At 44.3% G+C, this 24,879-nt stretch overlaps 1 protein-coding gene across 1 annotated transcript in view; it reads right to left on the bottom strand.

Annotated features, from left to right (window-relative positions):
* Window positions 1–2,988: 2,988 nt before the first annotated feature.
* Window positions 2,989–24,879, bottom strand: part of GRIN2B (glutamate ionotropic receptor NMDA type subunit 2B) — a 161,200-nt gene continuing 139,309 nt past the window's right edge. The window contains exons 9-12 of the mRNA XM_035544130.1: window positions 11,064–11,224; window positions 8,770–8,957; window positions 6,773–7,011; window positions 2,989–4,896 (exon numbers count right to left, since the gene is read on the bottom strand). Coding sequence (XP_035400023.1) covers window positions 2,989–4,896; window positions 6,773–7,011; window positions 8,770–8,957; window positions 11,064–11,224 — 2,496 coding nt within the window. The remainder of the gene's footprint in view (window positions 4,897–6,772; window positions 7,012–8,769; window positions 8,958–11,063; window positions 11,225–24,879) is intronic.

The following is a 24,879-nucleotide window of genomic DNA, read 5'->3' as shown; positions in this document are numbered from 1 at the left end:
AAATTCTCACAAGCTTTCCCAGGTCCAAGATTTCTAAACCAAAGTAGCATTGGAGAAGTCTCTTAATGTCAAGTGATGGTCCAACCTGAGCGGCCAACTTGATGGTTCACCCCACCACTATCAAGACAGCGTAGTGCCTTGAGGCCCAAACTCCACAGAGAGATGCTGGTACAGAGAGTTTATATGCAAAAAGGAATTGGGGGTGTTCCCATCAAAACATGAAACCCTGCTGGCAAGGCTTGAAGTGACGTTCCGGCGTCTTCCATTCATGAAGATAAGGTGACTGGGCGATACGGGGGGCCTTGGGGGAACACAATACACACAGGATTTTCCTCTCTCTCGCTCTCTCTCGCTCTCTCTCTCTCCCTCATTCATACGGCCTCGACCCGCGTAAACCGCTTCCAAAAACGCAGCCTGAAAAGTTGTAGAAAACAAACAGAACGGAAACAAACTCCCCTCCCTCCCACCCCACGACCTGAATATTCACGAGAAGAGAAACACCAATTTATACAAAAACGCAATAAAAAAGAAATATTTACAAATGAAAGGAACGCCTTCTCGGTGGCCGCTGTCAGAAGCGTCTGACAAGCTGCCGTGTGTTCTGGATTGCAGATCGCTCTGGTAATTTGTTTGGTTTCTTTTTTTTTTTTTCTCCTTTTTTTTTTTCTCCTTTTTGTCCTTGTAATGAGAGAAAGGGGAAAGAATAAGAAGTTCCCTTACCCCAAAGATTAAGGGGTGGCATTACAAAGACTCTCCCCCTCTTCCCTCTTCAATTTCCTCAGTGAAATCTAAGAAAATGTTCCCCTCACCAATCCCGCCCACCTTCTCCTCACACTCTTTGACTTTACAGGCAAATCCCACCCACCCCCCACCCCAGCTTTAAAAAATAAATAAAATAAATAGGTAAATAAATAAAAGGCCTTCTGTTGGCTTAAAAAGAGAAAGATAAAATCAACCAGGGTGCGGTGACAAATGCGAGAGAGGTGGCTATCAGCTCCAAGAAATGTGGCTCATAAAGGGGCTGCCATCTCCATTCAGAGTCAGTCCCCTGGAATGTCCCCATGTCCTTAGCGCAGGGCTCTCTTGACCCTCCCCCTGGTGAGCCATGGTAATTGTGAGATTGGGACAGACCCAGGAGAAACAGGAGGGACTTTGCCACATCTCTCGGGATGGGACAGGTTGACCCATGCCCCCACCTCAGGAAAAAGAAGACATATGAAGGGGGAGTTCAACTTCTCACTCCTACCATTGCTCCCTTTCCTTTAGTTTAACTTGCATCTAAAATGATACAATGGAAAGAAAAAATCACTCTTATCGATACTAGGTGCACCAGGAAAGCTGTCACTACAACTGCAGGGATGGGAAACCCTAGGCTATTCCAGCTTTGCACTTGTGCTAGTATCTCTCTTGCACACAGAGGCACACGTACATGTACACACACATCTCAGCCTTGCACGTCTTGTCTTCAGCCCTCAGCACAAGTTTCTGTGCTCTCTGGCATTTATTCAAGCACATCCCTTGCCAGGAAGACAAGCCATGTACTTCCCTTGTACATTCAATAGTAAATATACATATGTATTTCCCATGGGTGTGCACACCCTCTTCCCACTTCCACATGTCCAAGAAGGCATCAAAACAGTCCACCAGCACCAACGCCACCACATGCACCCTTTCATGGTGTTTTTTTTCTCTCTCCAGCACCATGCCAGCATTGGCAGAGGGCACCCTCTTCCTTTTGTTCCATCCTGCTGGCCAAGGGTAGGGAGGGCAGAAGGATGAAAACCTTTCTTGTCCTGCTCTCCTTGCTGAAAGGACATGCCAAAACAAGGTTGGTGTCCCCTGAAGTGACAGTGACAAAACTCCCCACCTTTCCCTACTCTTTAGCTCTGTTCCACTGTTTGTTATCCAGACACCTTATAGGATTGTGGGTTTATTTTGCTTTCTCCACAGACATTTCAAGTATAAGATTATTGTATATACTCGCGTATAGGCTAACCCATATGATATACTGCTCCCACCCTTGAAATAAGCCACAACTAGTGAGCAATTCATAGCTAACAACCCAGCTCTGCACTCCTTTTCTCCAAACTCCTTTCATTTCAGTGCAAACCTGCATCCTCTGTCAGAGCTCCCAGAAGCCTCCCTGACTCCAGGGTTGCTTTTCCAGACTCAGACCCCACTTCCTTTCCAGCTGTCCCAATGGTCTGTCACAGATTCCGTGGCTGTAATAGCCATAGTGAAAACACTAACCAGACCTGCAGACAAATCTTCTCTCCCTCCCCCCACACCCCCAGCAAACAATTCAAAATTTTAGAGTAAAATTTCTCAGCATATACGCAAATATATATATATATATTTCAGCCCTAAACCCCCATAGTCTTCACAAAATAATGTAACGAGAACCTCAGTATACCTAACATATAAGTGCATCATCAAGTTAATCATGTTTTTCCCCCTTCACTTTCTCTACATCTTCAAACATTACTCTTTTCTAGGCAGTTTTAGGAAGAGTTGCCTGAGCAAGCATGTGTTCCAGCATGTCCATTACACTGCTACTGCTGTCTCCTCCTGCCACACACGTTTGTGCGTGCACATGCCTTTCTCTGCTGGGAGCCAGCAAAAGTGAAATACTAGAGTCACTGCTGCTCCCCCTCGCCCCACCCCTTCCCTGTCTTTTTCTCCCCCTCCTGAAATCACGAGCGAGGATATCCAACTCTGACGTCACTGTAAAGTGCAATGGCCAGGAATGGAGGAGAATGGGAGGAGCGAGAACATGGAAAAAGAGATAAAAGGGGAGGGGTGGGAAAGAGGAGGAGGAAGAGGGGAAACCAAAGAGGTGGCACTTGTCACCAGTGCTGCACTACTCAGAACTCCAGTATCCCACAAACTAAGGACGACCAGGGAGAGTAGCCAATGGGAGTGATCCCACCCCACCCTCCCATGCTCCACATCCACCCCCAGTCCCTCCCCGCGCTCTTCCCCTCTCACTCAAACGTCAGACTCAATACTGGAGAGTTTCTCATAAACATGCCCGTTGCTGGAGCCATTGAAAGCCCTGGGGTTTTTGTTGTTAGGCACACAGGGGTTGGACTGGTTCCCTATACAGACGTCCTTCTGGAAACGGGCTGGCACAGCCCCATGAAGGGCTGAGACCACCGGCTTGTTGGTGGTGACGATGGCTCGGAAGTCTGGCCTGGCTTTGGGCCCTCCTGCCACCACAGGCTGCCTGAAGAAATAAGATTTGCTGCCGTGGAGCAAGCATTGGTCATCCCCAAAAGTGGGGATGAAAGGGTTTTGGGTGACCCGGTCAGGGTAGAGCGACTTGCTGAGCATGTATCCCCCGCTGCTGCCGGGGTTGTTGTGGTGGTGGTAGCTGGTGGCGGGCACTGAGGACTTGTTGTTGGCAAAGGTGGTCTCACTGGCTGGCATCTCAAACATGTGGGCGTAGGGGCTCCCCTCCAAAAAGCGGCCCTTGTCCTTGAGGCTGACGCTGCGAGGGGCCAGGGCTGAGTCATCCTTCTGCAGGTCCACAAAAGTGTCGTAGGAGTGCTGCCGGCGGAGCTTGTTGCGGTTCTTCTTCTGCACCTTGGAGGCAGAATTGGAAGGGCTCTGAGGATATTTGGAGGAGGAGGTGGCACTGGTGGCCACGGGCACAGGGGCAGGTGGCTGGTCCAGCTCTTGGAGTGAGTTGTCCTCGCTGATGTCATACAGGTTGCCCGCTTTCTTGCAGGCCTCACACCGGATGCAAGCCTGGCGGGTGGAGTTCTGCCCCACCACTGACGGTGTGTAGTTGTGCACCTTAGAAGGGCAACCACGGCAGAAATTAGTCCCAGGCCGGTCCTCCCAGTCTAGGTTGGTCAGATTCTTCTCCCACGGCGCCGGGACCCCACTTACAACACCATGCTTGTGCTCATTGCTTCCGCCAAACTCACCCGAGCCATGCTTATGGTGGGCCCTGTTTGTGCAGGATCCACCCCCTCCTCCTCCTGTGTCACGCTTAAACTCATCTCCCCGCTCTTTGTAGATATCCGTCAGGTCCACATGTTCCCAGTGCGGTGAATTTTCCTTGGTTCGAAACTGATCCAGGTAGAAGTCCCGTAGCCCTTCCTTGTCCCTGAAGTAGCGCTTGTGGTCGGGCGAGCGGGGTGGGCGCCGGCGGTAGGCCAACTCTATCTCATCGAACTCCCGCCGGGACTTGGCAGAGGCTGGACGTTTCTTCAGGCTGTCCTTGTACTGCTGCTTCCGCCGCTTGGCTGCATTGCCTTCGATGTTGCCATAGGTGACGGTGTGAGTGGAAATGTCAGAGACATCCGAGCGGATCAGGTCATCGTGGGCTCCACTGCCCCCGTAGCGGTCACTCTTGAAGGAGAACTTGCCATAGAGGTCACCCAGCTGGCTGTGCTTGGCAGGGGGTAACCCCAGGTCCAATGGCTTCTTCCCAATGGACCGCGACTGGGCATTGAAGGGTGGGTTGTCACAGTCATAGAGCCCATCAATGGAGCTGGTGCTGCCAATGCTATGGGGGCGGTGGTGGTGATGGTAGTGGTCCTGATATACATTGCTGTCTTTCAGCTGGAGGTTGCCAAAGGTCCTCTCTACCTCACTAATATAGTCACTAAAGAGATTCTCTTCACAGGGGGGGTTGTTGTAGGACTTGCAGTCTGAGTGTGTGAAGCTGCGGCGGTGCTCAGAGATATCGTAAACCGATGACTCACGACGGATAAAGTCCAGGGCACTCTGAGGTGAGCCATTGACCCCTGACAGGTTGGCCATGTTCTTGGCTGTCCGAAGCAGGCGGAGGATGTTGGAATGGGTGTTGTTCATAGTCGCCGTGGGGGAGTTCATTGCTGACTGGCGTTCCTCAATGGCCACACCATGGATGCAGCTGTAGATACCCTGAAATGAGAGAAAGCATGAAGGTGAGTGGTCCTGCTACGAATACACAAAAGGGGTTGTGGGCTCGGAAGCACCCTGTGCATGTACAGCACATTTCTGTAGCGTACACCTGTCAGCCTTCCATCACGAAACACACTCAAATGAAATGAAGCTAGATCAGTTCCACTAACCCTAGCTGCTCTGCCTCTCTTTCTTGCCCCTCACATTTTTTTTCCTTTTCCTCCACTTATCTTCCTCTTCTTTGCTTCATGTCATATCTGTAGGATGCAGCAATAACTGCTAGCATCCGTAAGAGTTACTCAAATTTAGTAGGTGTAACACAGAATTGCAAATGGGGGAAAATAATATCCTTGGGAATGAAAGCACCTAGACAAAGGATTCTGTGTAGACAAGAGGAAGAAGGTCTATTTTGCCCCTTGAAATTCATCTGGGCATCAGTGAATCAACAAGACAAGAGCTATCTTAAAAAGGAAACAGCTTCATTTGTCATAAACTTAGCTACATTAATCATCAGTACAGATTAGAAAAGGAAACAGAGAAAGAGCAGAACTGCTGAACAGGTATTTGGTTCTTTTGCATCTGGTTGAGCAAGGTACAATAGAATTTTTAATTGCATTCTATTAAATTTAATGGTGATAACAGCCTCCAAATTGACATCCCTGAAAGTGAAAGTTCTCGATTCAACCTTAAATCAGACAGCAGAAGTGCCTGATTCCTCCACCTTCCCCACTAGCTCACTTCATCCAAAAGATCATTTCATCCGTGATAGGCGGTTTGCAAGGACTACCCCAAGGAGCAGAAGGAAGGGGGCTCATTTGTTACCTGGCCTACCAAACAGAGCCTGCTGATTAATGTCATTTGTGAAACGGACACCACTACGTCATGTTACCATGGTTTCTCAGCAGCTAGCAGATGATTAATGCTTTTTGGACTTTTCACCAACCTGAGCCAAATGTAACAGATAACCCCAGAATGAAAGGATCTGTATTCAGCTAAGGATCACCAAGCACAGTCCCACATCTCATTTCCAGACTAGAACAGGTTAAAAACTAATGGTATAGAAGAGAGATGTGTCCCTACATACAAAAGGCTGTCATTTCTCCTAAACAATATGTTATGCAGCAATTATATACTCCTAGTACAATCAAAGTTAGTTCTGCTACAACAGATACCGAGGTCAAACATGCCAAGACTTGACCTCACTTCAGAATGGATCAAGAGAACAGACCAGTGACAGAAAGAAGAAAAAGAAGCTCCAAATGGGATGCTGCTACCGACAGTAATAGCAGGAAGATGACTCAGAAATTATTAGAATCTGCTTTAAATGTAAATAGTATCCCCTAGGGCAGATTTGCATAGAGCAATTGCTAAGTTTATGTGGTCATCCTCGCTGGAAGGATTTTTGCATAGTTTAGCGCATGGCTTGTGGTTGGGGGCTTCTGGCTGCCCCTGGTAGCACAGTTCTAGTTAACACAAGTTCAGGTGAACAGCTGTAATATAGGGGACAATGAAAAACTCCTGAATTTCTAATCATTATCCACTATTACTCGACCTATTGTCCCTAAATTTGGCCTGCTTACAACTCACATTGGAGGAGCAGACAATTACAGTTGACTTCTCTTTATATTGCATTTTCATTTCCATGTGAAATTTCCATTTCTGCTATTATAATGAGGCAGAGACCAGAAATGTCAGAGAAAAACAGTAAATACTTTTGCAACATTAACAGAGAAAAGACACCAGCCTTTACATTGCAGATCATCACTCTGTACCACCTGTGTGTTAGACAGTCTGGGTGGATTTCCCCATCTCCAGGACCTAGGACTGTCTGAATAAAGCCTGACCCTTTTCCCCTCTGCTAGCTAATGGCACTTACCCTGCTGATGGAGAAGACCACGCCAGGCTTGCCAGAGCAGACGCCCATGAAGCAGTGGCGGAATTGCCAGTAGAAGAGATGTTCACAGATGAAGGTGATGAGACTGAGGGCCATAGCTGCTCCCAGCATGTAGAAGACACCTGCCATGTTGTCTATATCCAGCTGGCTGCTCATAACCTCATTCTTCTCGTTGTGACAAATGCCAGTGAGCCACAGTGCTTCCAGCTCCTCCATCTCCCCTGTAAAGACACGGAGACGTAAAGAAACAGGTTAACCCACCCTGCAATGGCTAAGAAGCTCAATCTGAGGTAGACTGAATACAAGAAGCTGATTTAAGGTAGTTTCTGGTGGCCATGCTCTTTTTTCACATTTGTTACATCTGTGAAATATCCCAACTGCTCTTCTGATAGGGGCAGGTGCAATTAGTCACTGGGAAGGCAACATGATTTTTCCACAGTGATGTTAGGCACAAAACTCTGTGCTGCATGACACAGCTATCACTTGCCAAATGTCTGCTGTAGGGCCCTGAATAAGTTGTCCACCAGATGACTGAAGACTTCACCTCACAAACTTCCACTTTCATATTAGGTCAATGAAGGGAAAATCAGTAACTGATAGTGGTAGACAGAAATGAGTCATTTCTAAATGAAAACATTGCCAGCTCAAAATTCAAAATGTTGATTTTTTACATCAAAATGACTGATTTTGAATGTGTTTTCATCATATCCATAGCTCACTAAAATGAGCTGCTATGTTCTCCAAAATATTTTTGCATTTTTACGTGGTTTTCTTCCCTTCAGTTTTGCCCATATTTGACACTTCCAAGCCCGTTGACCAATCAAAAATATTATTAATTTGTATCAACTAGGAACAAATGTTCTGTAGTCTAATTTCATACCCCACTTACTCCCATTATGGTATTTCATGAGGAGAGAGAGAAGCACACATGAATACACATGCTCATACTGAGACATTCAGAAACAAACTAATTTTACAGGTCGGCAATTCTTTTCATGCTGCTAGGGAAGTTATTTCAACCTCCAGTCCAGTGTCAGGGAAAAAAAGATCCATATATTTATATGGCATCATAGTACGCTCTTAAAAGCTTTATGAAGACCCCATGTCTTTTTCTGAAATAATACATATTAGACAGTTCAGACACCCTATCCATCAGGTGATCAATAGTCTGCTGAAGTATATAAAAGCTATGTTCTTTACATACTTATTATACCATATGTTATTTTCGGGTTTCAGGGGGAAAAAAAAGAAATACTGATATATAAAGTAACCTGTGAATTTTATGTATTAAAAAAAGAACCCAGAAAGGTGTAATATGGAATGGAAAGGGAAAGCCAGGAAAATATTTACTAAAAAGAAATTCCTTACCCCATGAATAATTTTTTAATAACAGCTCTTTCTCTGTAAATAATGAGATGAATGTGGTAACTATACTGTTCTGATTAAAAATTCATTCCATAATGTTCTTCTGAGTCTCAAGATCTTCCTTCCTTGTTTGTTTGTTTGGTTAGCTGTTTTTTGAGATTTGGGGAAATCTGAGTTAACTTTTTCATCAAGAAATAATTAGTCTGTTATTTTCTAAACTCTGCATGGCTTGGTCACGTCTAGAACTATGAAGCATTGGGCAACCATGGGAAGTCCAGTATCATTTGTGGGTTTGGTCATAGCTAACAAAAAATTCACAAAAGAAAACTTGTTTTCACAAGACACTCTTCTCACAAGATATTGTTCAAACACACATCAGAGCTGATTCTATGAAACCCCTAATGCTTTTGATAACATTCTACATCAACAATATAAAAACAGGTGACTTCCTGCACATTTCTGGTGCAATGTCTCCAACAAACCCTTGTTAATAATCTCCTGTTCTCAGCTCAGATCTGAAACACCAGATCTTGGGAGACAGGACTTCTACTCCATATATGCAGGGCTTGTTATTTCTTAGGAAAACTGCAACTCCTCTTCTTTCTGTCACTTACCATCTCCAAAAAGCTGTAGAATGGCAAGATCAACCTGGCGCTTCCAGCCTGAGTCCTTTTGAATGGCAATGCCATAGCCAGTGGAGGCAAACACTTTCCCACTCCCAATCGTCACCAGCTTGCAGCCTTCATCTCTGCCAGCCATGTAGTTCAGCACTGCTGCATCATATATGAAAGCATCCAACTTCCTGCACAGGTGCAAAAAACAAGAGATGTATAGCACAGAAAAGATAGTATCTATGAGTGCAAAGGTGTTCTCAGCTAATTAAGGCAAAATTAACCTCTTCTACATAGAGTACAATAGGTTGGCAACTTCACCTTCCTTAAAGTTAACTCAGCTCTGAGGCTAGAACCTTTTTCCAGGTGAAGATAGATTATAAATGACAATTGCCTATTTCTCTCTGATTCTTTGGTAATTGTCATTTCTGATCTGAAAGGAAATTTGGAAGACAAACATAGCACAAGATAAAGACGAATGAAGAAAAAGTCCAAGGGATCTATAGTCCTAAGAATAGCTTATATTTCTGTACTGCCTTTCATCTGAAAGGAACCTTAAATACTTTATAAAATTTATCAATATTAGATAGCAAAGTAGGGCTTGAAATAAAGAAAAGATTTTCTCCAATTCAAAGTGCTGGAATGAGTTAGCTGAGCAAAATATATTTTTTTCAAATTAAATGTAGCCAGGATACCATGTTTAACTCCTCAGTTACTGTGAAAAGCTCTACCAGTTATTTACCAATGTCAAATGGCTGTGATAACAGCTGTATGGCTTACCATGCTAAGTAGCTCTTTTGTAAAGACTGTTCAGCTGAAAACCACAAGTAAGTGTCTATTTCAACACAGAGAAATACCCTTTACAGTTTGGGGTGGGCAGACAGCACAACAGACTGATGAGAACCTTCCTTTCACCTCAGCAAATTGATTTGGGAGTGGGGGATTAGGGGGTTGCATCTTCCATACAGCCAGAGACAGCCGATGAGCAAATCCTCCCACTAGACCTGAAATTAAGCTCTTTCTGGTAAAAGACCAAAGACCCTCCACCTCACACATTCTCACACCCACAATATCTTTTCAGTCCACCTCCTGAACGTAAATTTCCAGGATGGTGATTATCTCAGTTTAAGTGCATATCTGTAGGGAAGTTTGTCTAAGGGTGGATATGAAGCCAGGATGACATCTACCGCAAGTGACGAGCTCTATTTCATCTATATATTTCCAGGACAGAGCATATTTATTTCCTGGATGATGACTATACTGGCAAATGTACCTTCCCAGGATGGTATCCAAAAGTGGTACAATCATTTATAATGGGCTGTGTGCCTCTGAACCTGGCAAACAGGTTTAGGAATATTCAGTCAATCTAGTAATTAAATTGGCTGAACATCTTCATTCGTGCTTTGGAATGAACTTTCTCATAACACTGTGACATGGGTGTAAGAGAGAATGTTTTTTTTCACTGGGGCTGGGTTCTGACAACCAAAACGGTCAGCTCTAAGAGGAGGCTTTTAATTAAAAGGGACAAAGGCTTGCAAAGACTAATTGGGGTTTTAAGTTAGCTCCTCTACAGATTCACTGCTATTAAAATAGAGTGAGATGTTCGAAGATACTTTTTGCTACTGATTTTTCCCACATTTCCCAAATTACCCAAGGAAATACTCCCTTTTTATATAGTTCCTTAATATTCAAACAACATTTTGGTTAGCTCTTGATACTATAATATTCCAGAGAGAAGAGCTACTTGCAAACTATTTGCTTCAAGCACACCTTCCATTACACTATATGAGCTAGTGATACACTGGAGTGGGATTAGTCTAAAGATTGTTTCAGCGTCCTGATTAAACATAATGTGTTTTATACACAGAAGGAGAGAAAATAAAGGAATTTCCAGATGACAACACAAATGCTCTGAAAACAACTTTGCCCACAGAGGTCTGTGAGCTTTTCCTGTTTATGCAAAAGGGCCCATCAGCATGAAAGAGCTTGCTGAATACAAGTGTGCTAATACACACAAGGCTAATATACACAAGGTACAGATTTTTTTTTTTCTTCTTCAAATGGTCTTGTAAGTATAGCAAAAACAGAAACTCTTATACAGATGTGAATAAAAAAAAGGCAAAAAGGCTAAGAGAATCACAAAAATATTCTCCTGTGGTGTGTGCAGTCTAGCTACACTTGTAATCATGGAATGATAATGGAGGTTCACTTTCCAAAACCCACAAAAATTTTCCCAGACAAGCATGATAAGAAGTCACATTTCTATTGTTAGTAAGTTTGGAAGAAGAAAGTCTCACCCAGTCTTCAGTGAGAATAATGCATCATCCACCCCTCTCTGATTGAACTTCACCATGTAGCTGTGCATTTCAGGGTAGTTGTTGCGGATGTTCCTTTCTGTGCTGCCATTGGGAACTGTCCCAAAACGGAAAGGGGGCGAGAAGTCATTGGGTTTCTGGAACTGGAGAAACAAAAAAAGAACATTTCTCACAATCTTTCAGCAAGAAGCAGTCATCTGCATGGGATAACACACTCTCACCAGAGACCCTGTGTCCACTGCAACACATAAGGTAGCTCTGATTTTATTTTATTATCAGGTGGAAAACATTACTGAGAGAAGATACTATGCTTCACTGTTTTCAAAGACAAACATCTCCTGTTAGTGTCTAAGAACCAAGAAGCAAAACTGAGCAATCTGGTCTTTTGTCTGCTCTGGATAAAGTACATAGAATAGCCAGTGATCAGAGATTAGAAGGAGGTTAGATAAAAGGAAAAAGGGAAAAGGAAAAGAAAAAGGTAACAGCGGCTTTGGAACACAGTCAAAGAAAGATTTTCAATAAAATCTATGTGAATTTTATCCACATAGTGTCATTTAGTTTCTAAGAAGTATCTTTTTCAGTTTTATCGATGCGTTTGCACTTCCTGATTCTGACTGAAGTGGAAAAACAATTAATGAGGAGAGATGTCTCTCAAAACACCTCCCACCCATTTCACCAAATGAAGTATCAGCTTTCAAACTTTTGGGCAAATGTCCCAAATGAAATCCTATCAGTGGTTGCAAGTCACTAGTAGCGTTTGATGCCCAGAACACAGCTGGCAGAATAGTCAAAACCTTTTGCTGCTCCCAAGAAATACATTCATCATAACATTCCCCTACGGCTGCAAGGCTGTGAGATTTTATATGCCACTTGCTTAATTCAAGTCATAATCAATGCTCTCTGGGGTTTTATGAGCAGTAAAATTTAGACTGTCAATTATCAAGACTGCTTAAAACCCCTAGAACCAGCAGACAGGAAGGAGCACAGAATTGTAAGCCAGGAACTGAATAAGCAGTATAGGAAAAGATGCACAGGTAGATCAGATGGAGGGAAGCTCCCCTCACCTTTTGATGCATCTAACAGTGTTAGTTTTTCATTCTCAACTGTGACTGTATATTTGGGTAATCTTGAGAAGCATGCTAAGAACATGGTAACAGTCAGACCAAACCCATTTAATGGTAACAGTTCACCTGAGACATCAATAAATACAGTCATGCACTGCTGTCTTCTATGGTGAAAATCTGGCTACTGTCTATAGTATAGCTTCAAAAGCTTGCAGTCAGGCCTGGTTCTTGAGTTCTGCTCAAAGCCAGTCTAAACCTCCTCAACCCAGCTGCAGAATCCAAAGCTGCTAAAGCAGTGTATCTCATTCACAGCATTTCAGGAAACAGACCAGTTAGGACCTGTGTCTGTGGATACCTGAAGGCATGGTTCGCATCACCAGAATGAATTTATTGCACCTATTTCTCTGTATCAGTTAACTGATCTGGCTGTGCAGGGAATCATCTCTCCAATTTGGATGAAGAGATGGGCTGGCTCGTATGTGCATATGTGTGTGAGACAGAACACGTCCTACTGCTTTAAGCCAGTAGGAAACATCAGATCTGTTTTTTGAAACATGTGTTGGCACATCAGCAAAAAAAAAAGGTTTCACATAGCATAAAACAGGCAGTAAGGTGCCTCTTAGAACCTTGTCACACTCTCAAGGGATGAAGACAAATTCATAGCTATCAAAACCTGTACTGAAAGCAAACTTTGATGGGAGAAAAATCACTGCAGCATAAAAAGTCGTTCTTCAGTACCAAGCTGATTATAGCAGCAGCTTAGGGGACCCCTCATGAGAAGGGCATTGCCATATCAGGCACAAAGAAACACAGTCTTTCTCCTGGCATGCTAAAACATGAGTTTCTAAAGTAGGCAACTTTGGAAAAAGTGGCAATTTTTTTTCCCAAGAGGCTGCAGAACCCAAAGTTGAGGGCAGATGAACCCCCATCCCCACAGAGCCCTCCAGCAGACGCAAGACAGCAGGGCAAGCAGGCAAGCCTGACAAACATTGCTGTGCCTTCAGCTTCAGCATGCCCTTTGAAAGGGCAGCAGCTGTGAGAGCCTCTCTATGAGCCCAAAAAGTGTTAGGAGAAAAATAGGCTCCATCCAACATTCAGTGTATACCTTCTCCCTCCATCCTGTGATGCAATCTCTAGTTTTGTCTGCTTCCATTGCTTGCCTATGAAATGGAGCAAAAAAGGATTATAGAGTCAGGCAGAGCTGTGATAGGGAAAATGACATCTCTGAATGATCCTTCATTACGGCTCATCTTAGTATAAACCAGCCAGGGGCAAAAGGCCCTATATTTCATTTTTAACCTTCCAGGCAACCAATAAGTAAATGAAAGCATTCCTCCCGAGGAAAAAGACTTTTTTCTGGCAACTGGAAAAGTGTGTTTCCAGAGAAGAAAGCCAGGCTGATGGCTTCTACAAACCCATGTACTGCACATTCACTTATCACCCCTTACTCCCTGTTCATTCCTCAGTCAGAGCAGATCTGCAAATGCAAATTCTTCTCCACACACCCACATGCACACACATTTCAACCATAGAGTGGTGGAGAACGGGACAGGAAACAGTCTGAAAGGATCCACATGGGACCTACACCATAGATCTTTAGCTTTAATGTCTAAGGGGAACACACGTACTCGTCCCCAGCCTCCTGGATTTGTGTTCACAAAGCTGAAAGCAACTGATGCCCAGTTGACTCCACAGTCCATGGAGACAGTAAAAAAGTACCTAACTTCTCCATGTCTGAGGACTAATACTGGCACCTGCATGCAACTTCCTATCAGGAAATGGCAGCTGAAAATTACTGATATTTGCTGCTCAACAGTAGCTGAGCACAGCTCAGTCCAGGGATAGAGGGATCTGCAAAGAGCTCTCCAGAGACAGAAACTGCTGCATCTACCTTAGCTCACTTGTGCCCCACAAAACTCAACTCATAGTGAAGGAGCAAGAAGGCATGTAAGGGAAAATGTATGGGATAGCCGGGGATGTAGTGTGTCCTCTCCTGGCAACAAGGCAGAGGAACTTCTGTGGAGGAACTGGAGAAGACCCATAAGGCGGAAAGTTCATTGGCACTGCTGTCCAAGAATTTAGTAATGAGAGACACTCATATGGCTTCTCCCAAAGGCTGCGAGAGTGTGTCTGCATCAAGGGTGTCAGCCCCAGGAAGCAGGGTGCTTTGGCACACTGATCTAAAAGGAGTGTGAGAGACATGAGGCAGGAGCTGAGGCACAATGCCGGGGCCATTACATGGAGACAGCCTGTGCAGAGGTAATCTCAAGGCCTCAGTAAATATTGATAAAGGAATTAACTTCAGATATTGACAGAAATGGTCAGAATTTAGATTAATGAGAGAGCTCTCGCATAATTTCATGTAATCATTACCTCTGCCAGGGCCCTAAGTCACAGTTACCATGCCCCAGGCATCTGCAAACAGGAGCTATGTGAGACTCTTGCAAAAATACAGTGATACCAGGGGAAGGGAAGATAAGCAACCACACAGGTTGCTGAGCAAACCTGGCTGCAGAGAGTCACAGGGAGTGGCAAACAGGGTCTGCTCGTGTAGAAGCCCCACCTCACACCTGCCTGCAGCAGGACCTGTCCTGCCACTCAGCCCTACTGACCTCAAGGGGACACTACCCAGGGGAAACCTGCAAGGCTCCATGGCAGACCTGCACCCAAGGAGCCCTGGGTGGAGGTGCACCCCAGCTGCAGCCTCCTGCTCACTGTGGGATCTCAGTCATGAGATGCTCCCATCATACACGAGGTGATATGACAGCCTCTCACCTGTGAGAGAAGATCCCTTAGACAGCTGGCTTCACATCAAATTTAGGCAGGAGGTGGATGCTACAGATGGGTCCTTGCCTCATCTGACCTGGGGGCAGGATGCAGACACTGAGCGTGCCTGAGGGGCAAGACTGAAGGCAGCTCTGGGACAGGCAGTGACAATGTTCAGAGCCTGGAGGCTGCCCACCTCCTCAACCCCTCACTCAACAAACTGAAATCAACGAACATTAAGTCCAAATCAGACCACAGCTTTGTGAATGTAACCCCTCGGAGTCAGAGGGCAGAGATCTCACTGCTCTGGAGAGCCATAAACACACAGGCTGGGGGCTATTAGCACGCCCCAAGTGGAGAGCCTCTTTCCTGCTCCCTCTCTGCAGCTCACCGTGAGCGCTGTCGGCAGCAGCAGTGGGAGCGGGTTTAAGTGACTTGTCTGGCAGAGCCGTTTCATTAGCAATTTGGAGCCGTGCCGTGCAGAAAGCAGCATTGTTCTCAGATGTTCGAATATCAATCTGCATAATGAAACAGGTGATAGGAGCTCTTCCCATTCAGGCAGCCAGGATTGGAGGGGATTCAGGAATGAGGGGAAAGGGTTATAGCTAATTGGTCACAATTAATCTGATGAGATTTTTTTTTAAAGATATTGTCTATCACCAAATGGTTCATACAGAAAAGCGCATCTGCACTTATTTATCTGCCTGATGTAGGCCCTGTTTACACTGTAAAGTGTTTGCCAATAGCACTGAATGCAGTTTCCCAAACTCAGCAGGTCTTACAGCAAAAAGGCTCTTTTTCATCTTTCGATCCACTTTTACACTTCTTAATAAAAATAATCCTCTGCTGCATAACATAACGAGCTGGTAAAACTGGGTAAGTGTGTGTGTGTGTGTGTAGTATCTTATACCTACACAGTTTCTCTGTGGTGGTTCCTTTCACTTTGTAAGGCCCACACCCTCAGATTAAATTTTCTAATGCATGAAGCTCCACAGCTCTTACCCTCCAAAATAAAGTCCCTAGGTTCAGCTTCACTGTTACCTGCAAATCCAAAAGAGCTTGAGCCCATGTTAGATACTTTGGGTTCAGTTCATTTGACCAGGTGTGTAAGTGCCATTTGAAATACCCCAGGGAATTTCACCCTGGGAGCAGGTCCCTTGTAGCCCCAGTGTCAGATCTGCCAGATACCTGAGGGTATTTTGGATACTCCAGTGCACCTATATTGGCTCTAGACATCTGCATTTGTACAACTAAATTTAGCCTCTGGACCATTTGGACAGCTTCTCCCACCAAAAGCATAGGTAGCCAAAAGATGTGGGTAGCAGACAGCCCAAAATGCTCACCACTCTCTTGAACTTGCCCATCAGGGCATCAGTCACAAGCTTTTGCGCAGGCACCTATAAGCAGCAATCTGCTTGTTCTTTTGGCAGGCTTACAAACAGCACATATCTGTTGCGGCACAGGCCAAATATCTCTAAAAAAGATGGCATTTATTAGTGAACTGTAACATAAGATTTAGTGACATAAGGCTAGAAAAGCATAGTCCATGCTCAAGTGCATAATTTTAGCACAACCTCTCTGCATTGCCCAAACATCCTTGATTGTCCCCTTTTGCTCTGGTTCAGCTGCATGTCACTGCAGTTAGCTTGCACCTTTCTCATTGCCTAAGAGTCCAGTCAGGATATTTGCACAGGAGTTTGACCAGAACTTGTTAAAAATTAAAGGCTAGGTCAGTGGTTTTCAGGTCTAACTCCAAAGTAGCTCTGTCTCTACATTTACGTCTTGACAGACTACTTGTGACTGCGGCAGCACATCTTGCCCAGGATGTTGTGTTTCTTTATCCTTTGTTTCAGCCAAGAAAGGAACCCCTTCACAGCTAATGGATGACTCTCAAAGAGACGAGCCCTGTCCTTTTCATATACCCCAAATACGTCATTGTTGTCACCCAAGCCACGCCATGAACAATGCCACAAATCACAGAGCTGGAATTGGCCTCGAGAAGATGTCTGCTCTGCCCCTTTTTTCTCTGGTGGGACTCTCCTAGACACCACCATTCCTGACAGCTCTTCACCCAGCCTTCTGTGGAAGATGGCTACCACTGGAGATTCCCCATTCCCTTGGCAACCTACCCCAGCTTTGCTATTGGGAAGTTCATCCAAGTGTCTGAACTAAAGCCTTCCTGCTGCAATCCAAGTACACTATTTTTCTGTGACCTTCACCATGGATAGGGAAATCAAAATAGTCTTTTCCTCTCTGAAGGTGACTTTTACGTTTTTGAACACCGTTGAACTGTTTTTCCCCCATATTCTCACACAGAGGATAAAGAAGCCCAGTTCTCAGACTTTTTTTTGCTATGTTATCTACACCTCCATCTGTTCTTGCTGCTGTCCTTTGGTTGTATCCAGTATGGCTTTCCTTGACTTGCCTTTGGTCAGTGGACCTGCTCCCAACCTCCATTGTACCAAGAACAATCTGATCAGGACCCCGAGATGCTGAAAGAACATTACATTTTAAAAGCTCACAGCAACATGAAACCAAGGAAATAAAGGCGAAGTAAGAGATAATGCTCACTATTTTTCTCCTATTTGCCTCTCTATATTTTATCTTTTCCACCCTGTCCTTTACTCTTGTCATCTGCAGCTTGCAAGGCCTTCAAAGCTGTAACTGTATCCTGACCTGCATTCAGGTGGTGACCAGTTTGTTTCCAGAATGTCAGTCATCACTGCCAGCACCATCTGCAGGGCTTTTCCTGTATTCTTTTCATTATCTAGCTTGACCATGCACATAGGCACTTCCACCTAATTGTGTTCCATCACCTATGCTGGTAGAGGAAGTGCTCTACAGATTCCCAGCTGGCTGCTCTACTGGTATGTTGGTTCAGGGCACTTTTATATTGCTATGACAGCATCCCAGCTAGGAGTGTGCCAGCACAACGGCATAGGCAAAAAATCATACTTCAAACCTAAATCACAGCACTGGTACAATAATCTGTGAGGACAGCAGACTAAAGAGACTGTGCTGCTCTTTCTTCTATTACTCATGAATCTCTTGTACAGATGTTTTCTCAAGCTTCACTCCTAAAGCATCCTTCTCTCCTCTGCACAGTCACCAAGCTTTGACGTTACTGACATTTTTTTAACTACCAACATGGAACTCACAGCTGCTTCCAAGTGACTACAAATTTTCAGACCTTCCTTTTCTCCTAGCTCCAATTTCTCCTCGTCTTCTACATTCCCTCACGATATGACTCTCCACCCCCTCAGCAGTGGCTGAGACTCCTTACAGGTCAGAACCCAGTGGCCTCATCAGCTCTTCCTGATTGTCAGGCCCCAAAGCAGAAACCAGCCCTAAGACTGCAGTGGCAAAATCTCAGTTTCTTGTCTTCACCAGTCAAACAACACCCCTTGACTTTAAATAAATAAATAAATAAATAAGGAACAAACAGCATAAAATCCAATACAACTCAGTAACTTAGTTTCGGAAGGTCATAAAAAATCCTTGTGCTTCCTCAGACCTTGATTTTGTTGTTTATCGTATTGTTAAATACCTTGTGATGTTTCTTATTTTGCATAGCACTTTCACCCATGAATTCCTCTAGATAAGTCTGAGAAAGGAGTTATCAGTTATTGCAGCTGACGGTAGCAAAGCTGGCAAAGAATTAGATTAAAGCCAGTTCTAAAGGAAGATGTAGAGTGGGTCAGACCCACAAATAGAAGAAAAATGTCTATGAATGTTTAGTGATGAAACAGTAACACATGTGGGTCAGGGAAGGGAAGAGAGCAACTAGGGACAATGCAGAGGTGTGGGGGGTGGGGGCAGGTGAAAGCAAAAGAAAGGAGTTCAAATATAGCAGCTTTAAAAATAGTTGCCCTTGTAAAATAACTGAGATGAAAGCAGAAACCCAATTGGTGGAAGAAGCCTCCACCACATGCAGTTATTGCCAGAGCAGTGCACACAGTAGGACTGTGCAGCCTCTTTGCGAGCTGGATTGCTCCATGCAGACCTGTTCTGTGCTGCTTCTGCACAGAGCAGAAGACTGCAAACCTCAGGCAGGGAAGCCTGATGCCTCACAGATGGCATTTAAGGGGTCCCACATCTTCCACAGCCAGATCTACAAGCACGTGCTGGGACCACACGGCCCTTCTGCTGGCCCAGGCCTTATGGACACCCCAGGTCTAGGCCACCATTCAGGGATCGCACCCTCACACGTGGACAGAGTCCACCCACTGCCAGAAAAACAGGCTTCTCCTGAGACTGTACCACCCAGCTGCCGAGTGTGTGAGCATTATGTGGAACCCGTGCAGCCTCTCTGCCCAAAAGATAACACTAAGCTTTAAAACTTCCTCAGGACACGTTTGGCAGACTACAGGCTTCATGGCAGTCACACTGTTAGGTGTCTCTCAAGCTTGACCAGAAAACAGCACCTGTAGTAGAATCGCTGAGCTTCACCAGCCAGACATGAAAGCTCCTTGCACAGCCCCAATACTAGTGGGTGTGGTATTAGATATACACACAGTCATATCTGTTACAATTATGTGGGCTACGTGATATTACCTACAGGACACTCAAGTTTTGCTTGCATGTATGTAAGCTGGAGATAACCTTCTTCTCCCAGCATCAAATCATGCCATGTATTTCATCCTTGGAAGTCAGTTTCTTTGGAAGTCAAACACAATGGGGCAAAAGGCACAATCTGAATAATCCCAGGCAAGCACAAAACAGAAATTAGTGAGGCAGAAAGATGCTGGTTAGCACGCTTATGTTAATACTGTTGGAAGTGTACATGTTCATTCAGAGGGAGAAAATTGACTGATGAAAAAGACCTTGAGAGGAGAGGTGGCAGCTAAGTAGAGAGGAATTTGAAATCTGCTTTGTTTGCACATGAGACAGCTGGTTAACAAATTATGAAACTCTCTGAGAAATTCAGATGATGTAGTTTGGTGGGGGAGGGAGGAACTCTGGTTTTCAGCCATCGTTACTAAGAAAGGCAGGTCAGGGCCTCTTATCTTTCAAGCACAAATAGTAGCCAACCCACTTCAGCAACTTGATGCTAGACTAAAGCAATGAAATTTGCAGTGAGTTGGGTTGTTACATATTTTTTTTTAATCCTGTAGATCTCATCCTTCCATCCCTTTCCCACAAGGATTTCATCCCTGATCTTTCAGATGAGGGAGGTCAGCTCTCACTTCTCAGGCTGCCAAATCCTGGCATCAGGGCCATTATCTTTTATTTGACTGCAGAGTGCCAAGTACATTTATGGCACTGTATAAATAATAAATAAAAATATTCATCGCCTCTTTCTCTGCTGACTTACACCAATGCAAGAAGCAGGACAATCCTTTGCTTCCCTCCTCCCTCCCGTTACGCAACTCTCCAAAGACAACATTTTCCAGGCTGCCAAGCAATTAGCACAGAAGCAACCAAGTTTTCCCAGCATCTCCAAAGGGCAAGCTGCGAGAGGTGGTGAGAAGGAAGATGAAAAGGAAGGGCTGGCCATGGCTGAGGCTCAGGAAACACCAGGAGGAATGAAAAAGCTGGAAGCTAAGGAATGCTCTGTGGCTATGTAGCTGACCTCCCTCCTCCAGCAGCCTCCACCTGCACCATGGGCAAAGCCAGTAGGGTTGTGCTGCGTTCTTCCCTTTCCAGCAAGGATAGACTCAGCCTACGGTCTTGCTTTGTGTATCTCCTCCCCTTGCATTCTACCTGCTCAAGTTCCCAACTGCATTTAAACTGCCACTAATCCTGAAGAGTCCCATTACAAGTTTTTACTGCTGCTAAATCCCTCCTGATTGACAAAAAAAGAGAGTATCCTGAGAGGCTCAGACGAAGCTAAAGCATATCGCAGCCTCCTTGCGGCTCAATGCTACACAGCACTGAACTTAAATAAGAGAGGGAATGACAAATAAAGTAGAACTGAAGGGGGCGGGGGAAGCACACACTTGAAATCACACTGACTTTAAACATTTATAGATTTATAGCCATAAAACTACTGAATCACTTTTAGCACATGGACATGGAGGTTTGTTGAAAGGATTTCAAAAAACATAAAGATTATGTCAAGCTGAAGAATAAAGGATGATTAAATCTATGATAAATGGACTTATCTACAATTATAAAAGATTATCTGTGTTCATATTTATGTACACAGTAAATGTAAGTCACTGGTTAGAAAGATGTATTACTAACGTGATAAGCTGTACTTATTTATTCCTTTGGAGATTTTAGAATAATATGCAATTAAACTGCATATACTGCACTATTTACTATTTTTATATGATGATTTACAAATAGAGAAATCATCAAATTTTAAGGCATAAAATTTGAGACTTTCAGCGGTCTGAATTTTTGCACTTCACTATGAACCAACATTTGTCCTATCAACCACTAGTCAGTACCGCTAATGTTATACATAAAGGTCATACAGAAACAAAAGACTGAATGCAGTTCAACTTATTTACAGGAAAATGTTACCCGCAGAGAAGCACTGTGAAAAGAAATTCAACTTCATGGTGTAAGGTTTGGGGACACTATTTCGTTATTTTTTGGCCAAGTAGGATGTGTCTCAGGCTAGGACTCTATGGATTTTGAAGAAAGGTTCTGATTTATCAAAAGAGGACTGGGCATGGACTCCACTGGAAATGGCACGGTTTTACTTGTTTCTAGCTAATTTGTAATCTCCACGGAGGTTTCCTGACAGTAAAAATCATACTGCTATTGAGAGGATTACATATTTTCTGCTTTTGGACATTGCCACATAAAATTTCCTTTGTGTCATGCAGAAATCTGTGAAAGTACCACAACTGTCCATAGACAGTAAATGTGTAATCCTGTGGAAGATTTGTGCTGCCTCTAAGCCATACACTTAGACAAGTCTTCCCTCTGACGCACCTTTCTGGGTTGAAGACCAAGCCCCACTTACAGTCTCTTTGGAAAAATTTCTGGCTGGCAGCTATATCTGCTCTGCGTTTCTCCTAGCCTTCTCCAGAGCAGGTATTTGTTGTACAAAAGCTACAAGCTCAGAAAGGCATTTAACTTCAATCATGTGAATAATAGCCCATTGACTTTAATATCACCACTCATGAGCGCAAAGTTAAGCACATGCTTAAGTGTTCTGGATATCTAGGATCCTTGTATAATTTACATTTAATGTGCCGCAGAGTACAATGTGGGAAATAATTCATTTTTCAGTTTCATGGCCAAGCATCTATTAGTGCAGGAATAAAGCAGATTCATTTTTGCAGATTCTTCAGCGAGATTTTTGCTTTGTATCAACCTGAAATGCTTAATTCACCTCAGGATACCGTGTTTCTTTGTCTTTCAGTTATCTCTTTCCATCCCTTTCCTTCATTACAGAAAAATCTTTTTTGTTTCCTTTTTCTTAAATGTAGGTCAATTTTATGATTAGTGCCTTTAGAAAATAAGTAAGTAAAAAATACACATCAGAAATATCAAACAAAATGTTTTGTTAAAAGTATACTAAAATGATCTACTTTGGCAAATATCAGAATTTCTCTCTGCCTTCTTGCACACTCCCAAGATTTTTTTCAGTAATAAAATTTGGCCAGTTTTAAACTCCAAAACTTATTTTTTTTTGGAAATAAAAGCTATCAATTCAAAAAAATCTGCTGACCTATGCTGCATAGAAACAGACCCATTGTCTCAACATTTCATTAACTTCTTAAAAAGCAAATAAATCAAATACATGTAAAATTCCAACAATCTGTATTAATTTGCAGGCATACAGAAATCCATTTCTTTCCTTTTTATGTCAATTACAAAATTACCATTTTAATACTTTATTAGCTTCTTTGGCATTTTCAACTAATTTATAGGTACGGATACTTTTTTTTTGTTATTATTATTAACCTACTGCATTCTAAATTATTTTATTTAAATGTCCTGCTGGCTGTCCACATTTGCTTTTATTCTATTACTACTGTATATGAATGGAAATTATGTATAGCTATTAGATTATTTCACACATTAGCTCATTTTATGTAATCTTTCCTGTATTTATTGCCTTCGTTAGACTGAAATACCGCAGGCACTTGTTTCTCTAATGTTGTCTGAAGCTCTCCAGTTATAGGAAATTGGGTTACATCTCCTGATTACAGACAGACAAGATCCAGACCTGGGAGCTGGCCGCGGTACCCTGTGACAGGCCACCTTGCTGGCCAGGCTTTTGCAGGGGGTGGTGGCCACAGCAGCCCCCGGACAGACGCAGTCGGGACCACATCCAGCCACGCTGCTGCACAAGGTGGCCTGGAGGAGGTGACAAGAGATGGTTTGGCATCGGTGCAGGAGGAGGGCAAGCCAGGAGCGCATGGCTGGAAGGGAGATGCCATCAGACCAGATCTTCGCTTGCAGGACACGCAGGGCCAGCGCTGCTGCCCAAGAGGAGCAAGTTTCTCCTCCCTGAACCTGCCCACACCTGCACTGGCTTTAAGAGACACAGCTTGATGTGTTATTCAGCAGCTGCAAGAGTTAATGTGGGGGAACGTGGGTTCCTGGGCCCGCTCTGGCATCAATTTTTGGCCAGCTGAGCACAAACATGTGGCACTGAGCAGGGTGAACACCACCAGAGTGCACCTTCAGGGCCGGGGGGGGAGCAGCAGAGGTCATGAAGCTCAGCACAGCAAGTCTCCAGGCACCCTCCATCCAACCTACCACCCTGTCTAGCTCAGACAGGCCTGCTCAAGCATCCCCTTAGCACAGCAGGGGCTTGACGTTGGCCCCGTCTTGACTTAGGAAGGAAATGCTGGGGCACAGCCAAGACACCATCCCAGTTCTTAGACGGCTGAAGCATTTCAGCCTGCTCTTGTGGGTAAGCAGCAGGTCAACAGCTGTAGGCAGCTCTTGGAGCAGCTCTTCCTGGGCAGGGCCCACAGCATCCAAGGAGACCTCCTTTGAAAATCTGAAGTGGCTAATTTAAGCTGGCAGGAAAAGGGAGGAAGAGCACAACACACCTCCATCTCTGGGGTATGTGCATTGAGGGGGTTGCAAGCAGTGTGCCAGCTTTGAAACAGGGAAAGAGGAGATTCAGAAAGGTGAATTTCCCAGCTAGGGCATCCTGAAGCAAGGCAATGGATACCTGAATGGCTGCTCTCAAATTCTGCGAGGCTCCTCTGCATGTACAGAGTGGAAATCCAAGAGCCCAGCAGATGAAGCTCGCTCACTCAGCCTTTTGGATGCAGTTTTTCCCACCTGTCTTTATTCTCCAGAGGCAGCAGTTGGCCTTCAGTTTTTACCAGTAAATTTTCATCTGGTTCCAGATGCTGTGGTAGATCATAATTTTACCCATATGCTGCACTTGCACTAGCAGCTGTGTTTGAGGCACATCACAACCATCTGAGTATGTGCTGTGACCTTTTTCTTCCCCAAGACACCCAGCACATGCTTTAGGTAAGCAAAAGCAAACAGAGGTATGTAAGCAAAGAAAAGCAAAAGAAAATGACCTCAATCCAATACACACAAGCAACCTTGCAGTGATATTGACCAAAATAGGACTAGAGACCTATATCCAAAAGCCTCTGTGAAGCTCCAGGAGTTACCACTTTCAATTGGTATTTCACACACATCTCTCTGCAGGTATGGAAAGTATTTTGAAAAACATGAGGATGAAAGCATAGCTCTCTCCATGAGCCTAGGCACAGCCTGAAACAATAGATCACAGGTATGAACTACCTTATTTAGCTCAAACAGTTGAAAACCTAATGATGACAAACTAATGTTAACTCTGGTAGGGCTGGTTGGTTTTGAACAGCGTCTTTCAGTCTGAGGGAGTCCACAGCTTCTCAGGTGTCTCTGCTACAACCTCTGCCTGTCAGAAAAACATCCTCCTTCTCACCCCTCCCCCCCTCAACACAGCACGTTGCAATTGTGGAGACACTGTGGAACAAATTGAGGTTGGAACTAAAACAAATAACAGGAGCACTTTTGCATGGATTGTATTATCTGTGCCATATTTC

Source organism: Cygnus atratus, chromosome 1, assembly GCF_013377495.2.
Source record: "Cygnus atratus isolate AKBS03 ecotype Queensland, Australia chromosome 1, CAtr_DNAZoo_HiC_assembly, whole genome shotgun sequence".
NCBI classification, from domain to species: domain Eukaryota; kingdom Metazoa; phylum Chordata; class Aves; order Anseriformes; family Anatidae; genus Cygnus; species Cygnus atratus.
The sequence above is the reverse complement of the archived record's forward strand: the minus strand, read 5'-3'. Positions and strand labels throughout refer to the sequence as shown.